The 16,381-nt window shown below is 38.0% G+C and overlaps 1 protein-coding gene and 1 long non-coding RNA gene across 5 annotated transcripts in view; one reads left to right on the plus strand and one right to left on the minus strand.

The window, feature by feature from the left end:
• LOC111327040 (uncharacterized) overlaps positions 1-14,079 on the minus strand; it is a 15,086-nt gene extending 1,007 nt beyond the window's left edge. The window contains exons 1-18 of one of the 4 annotated variants that reach the window (XM_088756285.1): positions 13,906-14,078; positions 11,752-11,826; positions 11,567-11,650; positions 11,170-11,232; positions 10,429-10,737; positions 9,815-9,862; positions 9,062-9,418; positions 8,505-8,552; positions 8,169-8,216; positions 7,855-7,902; positions 7,520-7,567; positions 7,191-7,235; positions 6,765-6,836; positions 6,239-6,604; positions 4,916-4,969; positions 4,178-4,606; positions 720-887; positions 370-556 (exon numbers count right to left, since the gene is read on the minus strand). In XM_088756285.1, the coding sequence (XP_088612411.1) occupies positions 370-556; positions 720-887; positions 4,178-4,606; positions 4,916-4,969; positions 6,239-6,604; positions 6,765-6,836; positions 7,191-7,235; positions 7,520-7,567; positions 7,855-7,902; positions 8,169-8,216; positions 8,505-8,552; positions 9,062-9,418; positions 9,815-9,862; positions 10,429-10,737; positions 11,170-11,232; positions 11,567-11,650; positions 11,752-11,826; positions 13,906-13,966 (2,510 nt within the window). In that variant the 5' untranslated portion in view covers positions 13,967-14,078. Of the gene's footprint in view, positions 1-369; positions 557-719; positions 888-4,177; positions 4,607-4,915; positions 4,970-6,238; positions 6,605-6,764; positions 6,837-7,190; positions 7,236-7,519; positions 7,568-7,854; positions 7,903-8,168; positions 8,217-8,504; positions 8,553-9,061; positions 9,419-9,814; positions 9,863-10,428; positions 10,738-11,169; positions 11,233-11,566; positions 11,651-11,751; positions 11,827-13,905 lie in introns of all 4 variants that reach the window. The other 3 variants (XM_088756287.1, XM_088756288.1, XM_088756286.1) reach the window with 3 other exon arrangements.
• LOC111327063 (uncharacterized) lies at positions 2,240-3,647 on the plus strand. Its single transcript, XR_002694490.2, has 3 exons — positions 2,240-2,429; positions 3,030-3,148; positions 3,487-3,647. It is a non-coding gene; the product is annotated as an uncharacterized LOC111327063 (long non-coding RNA).
• Positions 14,080-16,381: the final 2,302 nt, after the last annotated feature.

Below are 16,381 nucleotides of genomic sequence, written 5' to 3' on the forward strand. Positions count from 1 at the left end.
AAAAAAGAATATAAAATAGCACCATTTTGAGAGAAAATTTAGACGGCTTTCGGAATTCCTAAGTTTGTCCATGGTGTGGAAACTACATAATTTTTAGACAAAGTATGAGCTTCAAAGCGAAAGTACCATCCGGTTAATGTCAGTGAGTGCTCTTGAAAAAAAATATATAGTTTTTATTGTGGAGCTATCCTTTGGGCAGAAACGCCATACTTTTGATGAATAAAATCATAAGTTTTGAAAGTGTACGAGTACAAATCGTGCTCATTAAAGGATGGAGGCAAAATTTTTCTCTTCCTCATTCACCCGTCTAAAACCGCTTTAATTATAGACTCTAACCCCTCTTTGTTCTTCATTCAAACACAATTGTACCTGCGAGTTGTTCCGCATCCGTCCAGCGGTGTTTTAAGCATGACATGCTCATCATTCATTTGTACCACTCCGCATTGCACATCATCGAGGCGAAGTCGCCAGGGATCTACTGAGCGAGGCAGATGTCTTCGTGGAATGAACACGTGCATAGAGTCGATTAAACACATCACCATGAATGGAGGATAAGCTAAAATAAAAAGTACATGAATTATTGTACTTTTGTTCCCGTTTTTCTCTTTACCTTTGCCGTCGTGGTATCACCAGAGTACTTATGATTAAATGAACTTGTCGAGCTTGCTTCATTATTTTGTCCGCGTACTCATACCTGAAGACGCCATTATATTGCTCACCTTGGCCTCGCTTCTCCACCACACCTCTTCGCTTTTGGAGCCGTTGAAAGTTGTTCAGCACATTCTCGACAGAATCAAGACGTTTGTAATTGCATTTGTAAGGGAACGCCTCGTCCCTGCTGGGTATTCTTTGCGGGAAACATAAAACGATAAACGGGCGTTTGGCTGCTGTGTGGATAAGTAAATAGATAAATAGGTAATTAAAGAAGTTCGTCGGTGGATGCACAAGACATAGATATAATGATGATTTCAAAAAGGATACAACGACGGAAAACAAAAGAAAGGAGTCAGGTTCGTTAAATAAAATATCGCTTTTCTACTCCGGGCTGCGCAGCTCTACAAATCGTGTTCCTTATTTAGCCTGTAAGAAAGCGCTTATTATTAGCGCGGCGGCGTATCTTCAACCGCTGAAAAGAAGGAAGCCTTCCGGAACGAGAGACGGCGAGAGTTAGCGCTGATTGTTAGTGCCAGACCCCCCCCGGCAAACCTCTCCCCGATTCGTCTCAATTTTTCCCGCTCGCTGAAAAATGCGCTTCCGCAGCCGCTAATAAAGAGGGCGTGCTCGCAAATTCTTTGCAACTCATTGTTCACGATAGGATCACTGCAGATCTGTAGATCCTCCTTCATCTATTCTGTGCCATTTCTCCTCCTCGCGCGAGAAGTCAGTATGACAACAAAACAGTTTTACCAAAACTTACTGAAATCGACAGTTTTTCAATAGTATTGAAATTTACAAATCATGGCTTTTATAAAATGAGTTCAAATCCTTACAAAGCAATTTTTTTCCGGTGTACACCAGACAAACAGATTACTGGTATCACAGACCCATTACCGATCCCTCGCAAACACGGCTAAATAAAAGCGTATTTACTTTCTTTCTCAGTCATGTTTGACTTATGATCCTCCCGCTTGTTTCATAAACCGCCTGACCCACAAGATAGCTCGGTTCAATAATTAATTAAACAAATCTTGATATCGCCCGAAAGAGGAGTTGATGATTATAGATAAAAACCAGCAGACTTGGGACACCAGGATAGCGGCGAATTTTTATTATCTTTCGATCAGGTCGGGTGGTTTTGGTATTTACCACAAAATAAAATGAAAATAATTGTTCGCATCTCTTTCATATCTAGTAAATCTAATCCTTGACTTAAATTTTAATATCATCACATAATATGTGCGATAGTTTTGAATAACCAATATGGCGATGGGATCGCAAACGTTTGCAAGAAATTTGTTGTGTTATGGCGAAATATCGTTACAAAGTATAGTCCGATTGTTGAGTACACCATATTAACTTTTAACAAAACGCAAGCCAAGAAAAGATCACGCTTTTGTGGCAAAAGTGGATAAAAAAAGTACATTCTTTGCCAGCTGCCAGATGCGTGTGGAATCTCTTTCGTCTAAATTGGCATGCCACATGTGAACAAGAAGACTTTACCACAAATTACATATTATTTAAACCAAATTACATATTATCTAAACCAAGAGAAGCCGACGAACTATAAAAGAAACAAAGCTTTCTTCTTCAGTCACACTGCAAATTCTATTTATGATCGTTGCGTTGCACCTTGTCAACTAGTTTTTTAGGTATGTTTAAGATCCAATTTTTCCTCGGAGTTTTTTTTATAATAGTTCTCATGTCAAAGCACGCCACTTCAAATGTAGAAATCCAGAAAGAAGAATCTGCCGATCTCAGCTATGACGATGGTAATTTAAATGATATTTTTCCTTTTTGATAGAACGTGCCTAGCACGCGGTGGAGAGAAAATCTTTATAGCTAGAGTCATATATTGTGGGTGCTTTTTCACTCCAGTTTTCGTTTTTATTCCCGTGAACCGCTTTTAATTCTATTTTAAAGTTTCAGTTTAATTTCTCTCTGTTTAAACTTTCTACCAAAGTTGATACGCTTAGGTGATTTCGCCTAGCAATCAGATCATTCATTTTCGTTACGTTAAAAATGAAACAAAACAGAACAAAATTTGAAAATATAAGGTGAGTCACATTCCTTTAAAATATCCTTGGAATAGTTATAAGAAGAAAATTAGCCGCTAGTCTCGCGAACCTCTAGTAAGCAATTGCAAATTAAATTTAATATGTTTACTGTGTACAGAAACAACAAGTAAAAATCGAGAGTTACCCTGCGCTATTTCACTGAAACGATAACATTCAGTTTCAGAATAGTTCATTTTTCATTTCTTATTTTACTTCACCATTAGTTATTGTAGAAACTAGTGCGCCTCGAGGTAAGCACTATAACAACACAAAGACAGTCCTGCTAATTATTGCATACAACCCTTTTTTTTTTAGATTGTATCGATCTTAAACCTCGCTTGTGTGCGATTTTAGTCCCTCGCTGTTCAGGTGTCAGAAATATTGCTTTCCTTTACACAAACTGCAAAAGAACTTGTACTTTCTGTTGAAAAGTGGTAAGTGTCCTAAACAAGATCAACAGGTATGTGTATAGTTATTGCTGGGTGTGCAATTCAGCAGTTCAGCAGTCGAAATTTGGATTTAACTTCAATAGCTTTTAATGTTCGGAAGAAAAAAAAAAATGCGTTTTGACTTGTATCACTTGCAATTGTTTAAGTTTGACATGACATGACTGCCTATGTAAGTTACACCCAAGAAGTTTTGTATTCATGTTCTCTATCATTTAGTTTGAAAATTTTTTTGACTGTTTATATCAATGTAGCATTGCTAATACCCAGCCAGATCAATACACGTATCTAACTAAGACCATGATTATCTCTTTTTGTTCATTCAGGACTTGCAGAAGCTGATCTTAGCAATCAAGATGCTCAGATCTTCGAAGTATTCTGCCTGTAAAACCACAGCAAGTTTGACATGACAAGAAAGTTGTACTCATAAATGATGATAACTGTATTATAGTTTCATCTTGTATTTTGAATAAAACTATCATCTAAAGTTGTATATAATTACTTTTTGGCCTCCCACGTAATTGAGTGATGATATTTGGCTATTTACAACTTTCTGTGCACCCTGAAAATCGATTGAACGCTTCCTTTTTTTTTATTTTATTTTCTTTCTTTCCTTTCTTCTTTCTATCTTTCGTTAATTCTTTCGTTCTTTTTTTCTCGTTTATCCTGCCTGATCAGGGAGTCAATAAGCAGTGCTCGAAAAAAAAATTCAACTTGGTCGTTTTCCAGCAACGGACCCATTTTCAGTGAAAGGTCGAAAGCAAGAAGCCATTACATTAGTTTCGCCTCACTTACCTCTGTGATTGGTCCAGAAAACCTACTGAATTTCTCTACAGACAAAAAGGAATCGCGCCTAGTTCATGTTCATGCGCACTCAGCTAGAGATGATTAAAGAGTTTACTCTGCGTTCTTGTCGGTTGCTCGGTTATTTCCCTTAGCCCTCACAGGCTGTTGCGCCCACTTCGTTATAACCGTCAGTTAACATATTAAACCACATAGTATAACGTCATCACTTGCCGACTGTTGTAGGATTTGGGTTCATTGTTGGCCTTGGCGTTGTTGTAGAACCTGGTTTACCAACACTACAATAGCGCAGTTTACATTTCGGTGCTCTTTGTAGCTTGTACACATAAAAATCACCACAATTTCTCACTGAGATTTGACTGCGCCATCTACAGCATTTGTTTCGCCAGCTGAAACACACCGTTCTTGTTACTACTCCGTCAGATACCTCTGGATGGGCTCCGAGCAGCCATCCGGGGGCATGGGTACCACAGTGATAGGGAGAGACACATTGATGTGACATCTTGTCTCCCGCCAATCCTGTAAATCGGTACCAAGCCTTGGGCAGCCTTCGGTCGCAGATGGGCTTGGCGTCTTGCACATTACTGTACTTATAGGTTTGTGAACGATCCGCATCACTAATGATCCTGTATCTAGAACATTCTTTAAACGGAAGAGGGATCATACAGATGCGTGGAAGTTCAAACTACGGTTTTGAAGGATTTAATTCTAAAAGATTAAACTGTTAGTTCTCTGGTATTTAACTTTCTGGCGAGATACCAGATACGCGTTAACCCTTCGACCATAAATAAAGAGTGACGCGTACGAGCATCTAATTTTTCCTTACACTAATAGTAAGCTCTTGATCGTTAAACAAATTCTCCTTGTTAGCACCTTAGGAAATGCATAGAGAACAGTATGGAGAATATGCATACTGATATTGGATGAAAAGGTTAAAGAGTGGTAACTTACCAGGAGACAGTGAAGCCGCTGTCGTCAACGGATATGGCGTACTCGTTTTTGGTTCTTAAAGTAAAACAGCGAAACGAAAACTTGAAGGAGCGATTGAATTATTCATCGCTTGCCCATTCAAATAACTCGCAGCATGCTTCATGCAACACACCCCAAGCACTGACGAAGGGCTAAGGCTCGAAACGTCACCTTTGATATCTCTCTATGATGGCAAATTTGCGTTATAACTCAGTTAATAAAACCAAATTATTACACGACTCGGGCAGTCAAAGGGCCAATAACTAAAATCAACCAATCAAAATGCTATATTGCCGGTTCAATATTCTCTAAGTGTTGGACCGGGCACTGTCCCGAATGGTTCCGAATGAAACCGCACTTGTGTCCCTTTGAACTTCAATCGTATAATAAATCTCTTATTAACCAAGCTTGCTCGGGACCGTACTGGAAGAACATCGGCCCTCGGTCTTATTTGTACGGACCGAGCTGCGCTCGGTCCGTACAAAAAACGATATGATACCCGAATGATACCGCACTTGTGTCCCTTTGAACTTCAATCGTATAATAAATCTCTTATTAACCAAGCTTGCTCGGGACCGTACTGGAAGAACATCGGCCCTCGGTCTTTTTAGTACGGACCTAGCTGCGCTCGGTCCGTACTGTCAAGACCTCGGGCCGATATTCTCCCAGTACGGCCCTCGCGCTTGGTTAAGAAGATATATATATACACTCTAAGCTGGTCGGATATAGTGATCAATACATCATCACCCTCTTAGTCATCTCGTATGTAAAATAACACGCAAAACTATCTAGCTCTGAGATAAACAATCACTTGAGGTTTATGGCGTTCACCTCCGGATTAAGGGATCCATTCAGAATAAGTTAGAGAAGCCAACTTATGTAAAAAGTCATATTAATTATGAGGTGCCGGTATCATATCCACTAAGATCGTGTGTGAATTATGAAATATGTGAGGTGTGTAGGTGCAATGTGACTCCAGATTGAAGGGTTCGCTTTTAAGCCCCGGTTAAGCAATTGCGTTTCATTTGTAAGTATGAAAATGTGCTTTCACAGGGCCTCCCTCCAATCAAAAGCTAGTATAGATGTCGCGGTACCAAACAATTTTCAGGGGGAAAATTCCATGACATACGGATGTTAATTAGATGCGATAAACTGACGCGCATCCCATCTAATGGGAGAACTACTCTTAGTCACCTCGTGTTATGGAAAATCAACTGAACTAGCTCCAGTATAATACAAGCTTGTGCATGGTCTTTATTGATACGGCTTGCTTTCAGAATAGCCTCCCTGTTATCGTTTCCCTACCTTGTCTGTTTGCGCAATAACGAAGGCTGCAGGTGGGAGTCTGTTTTAACTGGTAAACAAAGAATTCTCCGCAATTCCGAACCTTGATATGCAATGACCAAAAACAGCAGTTTGATCCCCAGTGAAAACAAACAGTGGCTTCAACAATCCCGTCTGCTACTGAAGGGTGATTTCTGCTTAACCAGCCGGGAGCATGGGTTCCACAGCTAAGTTTGTCCACACAGCGCTCAGGCATCTTGTCGCCGGCTCTTCCACCAAATCTGTACCAGGCTTTTGGCAGTCTGTTGTCACATAGCGCTTGACGGTTCTTGCTTGAATATGTTACAGCTCTGGTTGACTCGTTGAGGAATTTGTAGCGTAGACATTCTTAGAGACATAAGAAAAAGCAATCAAAGTTAAATTTATTGAATGATTGCAAGGCAGAGTGATAACTTAAAGCAAAAACCACATGCAGGTTTTACTATGAAGGATGAAAAAAGGAGGTATTGCAAACAAAGAAACAAACAAACAAAAGAGGAAGTTTTACCTAAGGGAGTTGCAGGAGTTGTTGGAAAAGTTGGACTGGAACTTGTCACCAAGGTCGTGCTGGTGATCGAAGCTAAAGAGGCGAAGAAAGAGAAGAAAAGGAAGAAAAAGTGTCAGATGACCTTTGAGCTAAACTCACGCTAACTGCTGATAAAGGCGGGAAAACGCGCGTGACAAAGTTGCAGTTGCTGTAAATTATGATTCTGATTGTTTGAGAGAGTGGCGCTAGTGTTTTCAACAAATCCAAAAGCGAAGTAAAGCTTAACCAATGCAATCGTGGATAACTTTCAACACACATATGAAAATTCCTCTATCTCCTCAATGATGGCTCTGACTCCACTCTCTTTCAACTGCAACATCAACAATAACGCTGCGTAGTTTACATTCATTTTCACTTAAGGAAAGATGTCTTTTACTCTCAAATTACCTGAAGTAGTCGAAGTTTCGGTGGTTGACGGCCAGGTGGTTGTTTCTGTAAAAATAAGGATGGAAATGAACAATTTACAAAACAATATTGCAACGTTTCAAAAAATAATAAGTGCCACTGAAGACAATGGCTTTATTTTAAAGGACCTATAAGATACATGTACGGAGCAATTCAGCCTCTGAGAGCCCAAAGTCGACATTAAGTTTAACAGAAAATGTTATTAACCGTTCGTTGTTCAATTACTGCGAAACTCAAAGTAGAGGAAAAGAGCGAAGAAAAACAACGAGAACAACAACGACAACGACAAGATTCGTTTATTTTCTGTTTACCTTTCTGTCCCGTTGTTGTTTGAGTGGCCGGCGAAGATGTCGTAGTTTCTGTGAAAAGACAAGTTTGACGTAAAATATCGAGCTTTCAGTGAATTCTTGGATTGTTATGTCAAATAAGCCTCCATTTCGAAGATTTATTTGCAATTTAGTCTTTGAAAGCCTAATGCTGCGAAAAAGTAAGAATGAAAAGATTCGTGTACCTTAATTTTCAATCATAAAGCTACGTGAAAAATGATTAGAGGACTAAACAGAAGAGGAAGAAAAACAGCAAAAACGACGACAAAGGTTAAAGTAGCAACAACAACGACAAAAGGAGTTGTTTATTATCTGTTCACCTTTCAGTCCCGTTGTTGTTTTAGTGGTCGTTGCAGATGTCGTAGTTTCTGTGAAAAGACAAGACTTGATTTGAAAAGTGAAGCTTTGAGTGAATTATTGGCTAATTTCATCCGCCAATATTGACAATTCCTTTCAATCTTTTCTGTGAAAGTGGAATACAATGTAAACCTCAACAGATAACATTCTTGTGCCTTGTTCAATTAATAAGCTACGCGAAGAAGAAGAAAAACAAGACCAATAACTGCAAAATCAACAACATCAGCCAAGACAAAGGAAAAAACAAAACTCATAACAGCGCTAGGAGTCTCTCCACCTTTCAGTCCCGTTGTTGGTTTTGTGGTCGGTGCAGAAGTCATAGTTTCTGTGAAAACGCAGTTGACATTGAATGCGCAGCTGTTGGAGAATTTTTTAACTATTTTTTCAAATAATCCTCAATATAAATATTTTCTCCTCAACTCTTTCATTTGCTTATCTTTAAGGTTTCTTTTCAATCGAGGATCCTCGAGAATAAGTTTAACGACAGGTATACGAAGAAAAAAGTCTTCGATAATAAGCTTTGTTATTGAAGTGACATTTTATAAGATAGGATTGACAAAAATTAACTCAGTCTGGCAAAGTATTAAATGAATGTTCAAAAATGCCTTCTTACCTGATTCAGTCGTCGCAATTGTGCTTACACGAGGCGGAGTTGTCGGTTCTGGAACGAGGTAATTTCGAAATATGTATTAATCTGAGTAGCTAAGGAGTCGTTTGATGGAGTGTTGAAGGCGAAGAATTGCAAGCAGAGAATGCTGGAACATTTTTGGGATTGGAGTTGATATCTGCGGAGCAAATGCACTAAAAATGCAGTACTGTGGTATTGTTAAGATGGGTTAAGTGGTGAATTTTGCTCACAAATATAAGAATAGTTAACAAACGTAACAAAAGCTACGAAGACGCAAAAACTAAGCTAGCAAAAGACGAATTAAAACCACGACAAGAGACGAGTAGTCTACGTAATAACTTGTAATCCTGGCGCCTACAAAGTTATTACTGTTGGTGTCGCGTAACCTATGCGACCTAGTGTCACTCTCTGTCTACAACAACTCCAAACGAAACGGCTAACCTTGTTCGCAATTAGAAGTGATTAGGTTCGTTTTTTCTAAGGCTACACTTAGTCTTTTCAACAATCAGCTATAAATATTAACTGTCCTTAGCTCACCGTACCTTCTCCATTGCCACAGTAGCCCAGGTTACATGTCATTGTCGGGGAAAGGAAATAGACAAAGAATGCTCCACAGTTACGCACCAAAACAGAATTCCGCCAGGAACAACAACTTCTCCAATGAAAGCACACGTCACGGCTTACTGCCCCTTCATGCACAGCTGGGTGAGGATCGTTGAGCCATCCCGGGGCATGAGTACCACAGTGACGTACAGGGACACACGAAGTCGGCATCCTATACCCAGCAGGCCCTAGGAACCTGTACCATGCTGGTTGTAATTTGTCATCACATAAGCCGAGTGGCTCGTCGAATGTTGAAGATCGATTGATTGAAGTTAAGGCGATGTAGTTCTGACACTCTGCAGTTAAAACGACACATTTTAGGTGACCAAATTTGGGCGTTTTTTTTTTCTTTTAATTTTATGAATCGAAGTTTTGCTAGTTTTTAATGGAGGTAAAGAACTTTGAAAATTTTATTTAAAATGTTTCTACATCGGCTTGTGGACAAAGAGAGGTTTTGTTCTTATGTCTGATCTTTGTCGACTGGAGTTTTGTTATCAGGGATATATATCAATCATTATTAACTGCTCTTGGCAGAAGAGAAAATGAATAAATGATAAAGAATGAGTGATTTTGAAAAAGTGATAAAATAAAGTGAAAAAAAATGGAATGATTAAAATTAAATGAAACAAAAGATTTTTACTTGGAAGTTCAATGCTTAATAACGAACAAGAACAGTCATAAAATAAACGTACCCAAAGCAATCGTTATTGGTTCTGTTGGTGTTTCTACGGTTGTAGGTTCTTGGAAGTAATAAACAACACAAATGATAATGTTATGTCAATATTTGTCGCCGCTACTACGAAAATAAACTATCATCTTTGTTGTTACAAACAGAACTCCAAGCATTCAAATTTTCAATACCTCGTTAGGTAGGTACCTATAAACCTGTAAACTAAATCAGGCAGAGAATATGGAACGTCATTTAGAAATGTATAACGGAGGAAAACTGGGAACAATGCTAACAGCTCTGTCTATTAATTGTTCCCTTTTATTGCTGTGTCAGTTCTATAATATATATCTTTCAATTCAAAAGTTTTCGCCTCATTGGCCAGCTCGGAAGTGATTAGCAAGTATTATTTACCTCCAAGTAGCCGTGGAAACAAAAGAAATATATTTTTTCTACTATCTTTTGGTATTTTGACTGAAACTAACTCGTTTCTTTTTGGTCGTGGTGTGTTGTTGACCAAAACAATGATCGATAACAGTGATGAAGACCTCCAGTTGTTCGCCTTACGTGTGGGGAAAACTGCCTTTGTGAAAAATGTTCCCAAAACATGTTCAATTCTAAATTAGGTTACAAACTAACCATGCGGGATGATTTTGAACACCAAGTTCTCTTCCCTGCCTCCTAAACCGACACTACAACCGCTAGATAATCCATCCCCGTCATATGTTTTGGCGGCATGTTTTCCACTCCTACACTGTCCGTACAACTGAAGAGCAAACACTGTGTAGCCTTTGTCAGTCGCCAGCTTTGCACACTTCTTTATAACCTTGTTGGGGTCGTACCAGTCCACCTCATTTGTTAAGTCTGCTAGTAATTCAGGTAGGGGTCTGGGATCGACTTGGCTGTCTTTGAAACACCCAAGCGTCTCATAAGCAATTTGCTGTTGGTCTGCGCGGAAGAAAAAAACAACGATAGCAAGGAAATGCATTTTAAGAGGATGTTCTTGCCATCTCAATCATCACTGATTTAAGTGAATGCACCCTTGGAAAACAAAATATGCTTCTGCTTTGCGTATAGTGCGACAATGTTAAGGTTACTGGGGAAAGTTTTAAAGGTATCAATAGTTATTTCATAACAGACTACAGAATCGTGTGGTTGAAATTTAGATGATGCTGTCTCGTCTGCCGTTTGTGAGTTTAAAAGTTCGTTCATCAGTGATCTTTCTAAACCTCTATTTCGTTCAAGTATATGCAATTTTCAAAACGGTTGCCTTTAGTTATTATCTTCAGTATGTTTACCCTCCAGGGTAATATGCCAAAAGATACCGATCGGACTGATTCGTTATTTTAAGCCTGATTTTTCTACCGTGAAAGTAAATACCTCGTTGAGAATTTCCTCTGCTCTCCAGCTCTGTCAGAATCTGTCGAAGTTCGGGCACAGTGCCTAAATTGAAAAGGGTCTGTTTTTTCAAGGTGTTTTCAAGTCCTTTTGTAGGTTTTGCCTACGACCCTAGAATCCTATTTTACGCTTACACACTTCTATGCTACAATGCCGCCATGAAAACTATCTCACCGACTCAGACAGATTGTCATGTAACTATTTGACGATTTGTTGTTAACTAAAATAGGTCAATTATAATTTCTGTCGTGGTAAAACTTTGTTACCTCTAGATCTGAGGTTTTGCACCTCAGTACTCGATTATTTCTCATCACTTGTCCACTCTAATGCCCATGGTATGTGTACAAAAAAATTATACTGGCATGTTTAACTAACTTACCTTCCGATTCAATATCACCCACGCCATTTTTTGTTGTTGCTAAATCTTCGTCATATTCCGTTCTTTCTAAAGTACTTGTAATATCTAGATAAAAATGTTACAGCATTTTTCTACATTTATAGACTACTGCTGAGTGTACATTAGTTTGAAAACTAAAGGACATTAAAAACGGATAGATATCATACCCTCTAATTCTTGAAGAAGTTGAGTTTCTCTTTCCTCTCTGTTTGTGGCTGAGTCATGTTCCAAGTCATCCACTTCTGGAATAAATCGGTTAAATGAAGTCAATGGTTTATGTTAGCTTCTTGGTATGCCCCATGATGCTCAGTGGCTCGAGGATGGTTGCAATAGGTTGAATAATGTCGGAATCTTTTTGATATGAACTACCTAGGTCAATCCTCTTGCTTCTCCCAGGGATTTGAGCTTCATATCCCTAAGTTGATAAGAACTTGTAATACGTTTTGCCGCAGTGTAAGGAAACACTTTAGAAATAGTCTATGATCGTACAAGTATTAAACTGAAGTGTTCATGGGAAGCAATAACATTAAGTATCAAGAAATATAGTTTTTGTTTCATCAATTTTTTGTCTCTATTTTTTATTTAATCCTTTTTTATTTTATTACCACAGGTACATGTATTTACACTTGGGATATCATTACTGTAGTCATATTCAATTTTTACAGTTAAAGAACCGTGTTCCTTTGATGGAGATACGGTGAATAAACCAGCTATATTATTAACTATTAATAAACATTGCCAATCTTGCACAAAATCGGAGATTGTGTGACGCAGCGTACATGTTTCCTTACTCGAAACTGGTCGGCGAAGATGACCACCACAAACCGTATAATATTAATCCAAGCTTTAATAACTATTCGATCTAAAGAAATACATTTATAATTCGAAATCAGAAAAACGCAAATCAAGTCTTTATCGCGTAGCAAAATTCAGAAAACCTGATTGGAAACTCACTTCTGTGGCGGGTCGTAAAAACAGTCTCACTCTAAAGGTTAGCAGATTCAGGTAAGCAGATTTTTTAACAAACCATGAAAACGACTTCTCTCTCTTTTCGATTCCTCTGAAAAACTGGTTTGAATCATAATAAGCTAACATTTTGAAATCGTTGTAAGGAATTAATTTCAATCACGAGTCTTATAATCAAAAGGCAACGCCTATTTGCTAAACGAAACAGCACGTAAATTCGACATAGAATACGCTGTTCGATGAATGTAGATAGGTAACTGCCTATGTATTCTAATGCTGTATCCAAAGTGTAATTATATCATATGGGTGCCTATATGAACTCTCTCTGTCATAATATGCGATAGATAAGGAGTCCTGCTTCTCGCGTGTGCGTGACGGTGAGAGTCACGCACATCCTTGGAGGGGTGCTTCCAATACAATACTTTGATTGCCAAAAATAAAAAAAATTAATAAATATTAGATAAACAATGGCAATGTATCAAGTATGATAAGCAAAAACTGGTTTAGTCATTGAATCACTCAACGGACGTCCATTAGTTTATCGTAGACTAAATATTTTTTTAAGTTTATGTCTCTAAAAGTTGTGGTTTATCTAGAAACAAGATTCGAGAATCTGATATAAGTAATTCACCGAACATCAAATATCTCGTTCATCTAATACGTAGACTGGACTGAGAAGCCAAACTTGTGGAAAATCAATTATCGTGAAAGTCAACATATGGTCTCTTATAGTTTCATGTTACCTGTTTCATTTGAAGCCAGCAGGAACTTGGGCTACTTGAGTTATCTTTGAAAACACTTTGATACTAACTTAGGCATATCTCTTGTTGAAGTTCACAGTTGACATAATTAGTTAACGATTTTACGCGGGAAATTATGAATTAAAACCTTAAATATTTCTTTTTTTTTTTTTTTTTTTCTTATTTTGAGAATGTATTTATGAATTTTCACGTCAGGGTCAGTAAGAGGAAAGCTACCAATGGTAAATATATGTTAAAACAAAAGTATTTTACCTCGATGAATAAGCACAACCTTTTCTTCACGAAAAGTATTTCTGAAACAATGGAGACGTTGCGAGATGATTTTATTCAAAAACGTATCGTAGGCGACTTCGTCGTATGCCAATATCATTTAAAATTAAAATAGGTAGTACTGCCTAAAATGCCATATGGACACGTAATGTTAATTCGTAATCTCTTCCACCACATGTCCTCCCATCGAGATTTCTTTTACTAAATTACGAGACCATACCTAACTGTAAAACATTCCAAATATTCCTTAAAACTGCTATAAGCTTTTCCAAAAACGCGGTCTAACCATCAAGAGTGTCAATATATAAAATAATGTAACATTACCTTTGTATCCGAAGCTATAATGAAGGAAAAGTAAAACAAAGAAACTCTGGAGGTATTTCATCTTATCCAAACCACTGAATAAACAAGAATGATAAATGGCGTGATTCGAAAGGTCATAAAATATACTCCTGACTCGCTAACGGCTTCACACAATGAATTTGGGAGAGTGTGTTGTCAACTACATAACCCCACAGTTACGTATTCTTTGTCTGTTGTGATACGCGACACCTTTGAATTGACCTAAAATGGCTGTGCGGCTGTTTCCGTTGTGATGTCACTATCACGCCTTCCAGAGCGTGTGTCATCAAGTTCTTATTTTGGAATGAAATGAAAATAAAAATTTATTCCACACACACCAAGCAATTCGATCACAGTCTAGCACCGCAGGAAGAAGCGAAATTGTTGCTCTAAATAAATTTCTCTGAGTCATATTTCTTCCTGAATTTGTCTAGAAAACGTAGTCTCAACAATTAGCTCCAAAATAATTTGTGAATCTGATGTCATCTCACGAAAATTTTATCTGCTGGGTAGCCTCTTGAGAAACAAGGAAAATGTTATTTCAACTAATGCAAACAAACATTCTGAGACGCATGCGTTTCTAAGGTAAATATAATTCAATAGTTTAGTTTATGTTTTTCCTCCGCGGCCCTCAAACGCAATTCTGTCATGAAAATCCGAACTCACCTATCCGAAGGAAACCCGAAAACGCCTAATCTGTTTTTATTTATGTTTTTGTCTGGAACAATCCGATTACTACTTGCGCATAACACTGACACACCTAACTAGCAAAGACATCAGGATTACGATGCCTCACCTTATAAAATAATGCGACCAACCACTTCAATTGACTACTTACGTATAGCAGGGTTTCCAAACGAAGTGAATAGATCAGTTGATAGAATGAACTCACGTTCGAAAGAAAAGTCATCCATTGATTTTATCTTACGGGGTCACGTTAAAAAATAACCGTAAGTTTCATTTTTATTAGTGGAACAAATTTCAGATAAACTGTCTCAACATTCGCAGCAAAAACAATACACTTGCCGATGATTATCTTTACAGTGGGGGAAGTAGTTTTTTCGAAAAACATTTCAGAATAAAAACTAGCGATAAAAAACGACGTTTCGTTCTCTCTGAGATCATTTTCAAGCTGTAGAACTTTATAAAGGAGCTGAGGCCAACTTTGAACAAACAGCCTAATTCAATCCGTGCAAAGTTATTTTCATAGTTTAGCATTTTGGTATCTTAATACATACATTTTAGCGCCTCTATTTACATGTGTTATCATAAGACATTCTCACGCCCCAATTCGTACGAATATATGTATATTTCATTCGCTTTTTCTACAGTCTGGAAATGATCTCATAGAGATTGAAAAGTCGTTTTTTATCGCTAGTTTTTGTTCTGAAAAGTGGTGGAAGTGGTAGTATCATAGTATTTATTTTGATTATTATCGTTCAAAGACTGGAATTATGATAAAATAGTAAGGAATTGATTTTGGAGGGACTTCCTAAACACATGACTCGATTGAAGTGTTTTTGCTTCTGAATAATCAAATCAGCCGGTTTTATATTCCAGTACGACAGACTTAGACATCAAATGAAGTCATAGCTACTTCAGTAGGATCAGGAACAGTTCTATAAAGCAAAGCACGATGAAAGTTCATAAAATATAATTTTCTATTCTAGAAATAAGACAATACCTTACTTTGACGATCCATGTGGGCGAGGAAAAGGTGAAATTGCAGGGTACGGCGAGATTGTTTGGATAAGGCTCGAATTAACTCCCCCTGTTCCTCGTTTTTGTACGCCAGCCGGTTAGTTTTGTGGGCGAGTGTTGATCTCGCCCACATAACGAAAAGCAAGTTTCATGTTTCATCACCTTCTAAGAAACAGGTGGAATAACAGCCAGAAATGAAACCTAGAAGAAATTTTGTGGAGAGATCTTCAGCACTTTAATGTGCTGAAAAAGGGTATCTGCGAGTTTTGTTTAACCCTCTTTCCATGACAGCATGGAAGTACTGGCATTCTTTAGCGTTTTATTAAACTCAAAACAATCATCAATATGTTTTATGTAATGATATACTTTGGATTTAGATCAGGGAATAATTTTTTCAGCTAAATAACATACAGGGGGTTACCAAATAAAGAATACAAGAACCACAAGAACATAAACTTATTCTACCTCAAACGAAGTCCAGTGAGTTGTGCAAAACATCCCACGCTATTCCCATCAATTCATTTAATTTACGAATTGCCAAAAATTGGTTGTGCTTTCAAACTAGATCCCAAAAAATTGCCAGGTATGTGTTATACGTAACTTAACTTTGGCCAGGTAAAACAAAATTGCCTTAGTTAGCCCAATGTTAGATTTTAAGCTTTCGCTCGAGACTATTGAATGAACCGATTATGATGAGCCAAAAAACTATCGCCTGCACAAGGTAACCCTGCGGTCGTTCAGCGGTTGTACGGGTCTA

The sequence above is a fragment of the Stylophora pistillata genome, chromosome 4, assembly GCF_964205215.1.
Source record: "Stylophora pistillata chromosome 4, jaStyPist1.2, whole genome shotgun sequence".
Classification (NCBI taxonomy): Eukaryota; Metazoa; Cnidaria; class Anthozoa; order Scleractinia; family Pocilloporidae; genus Stylophora; species Stylophora pistillata.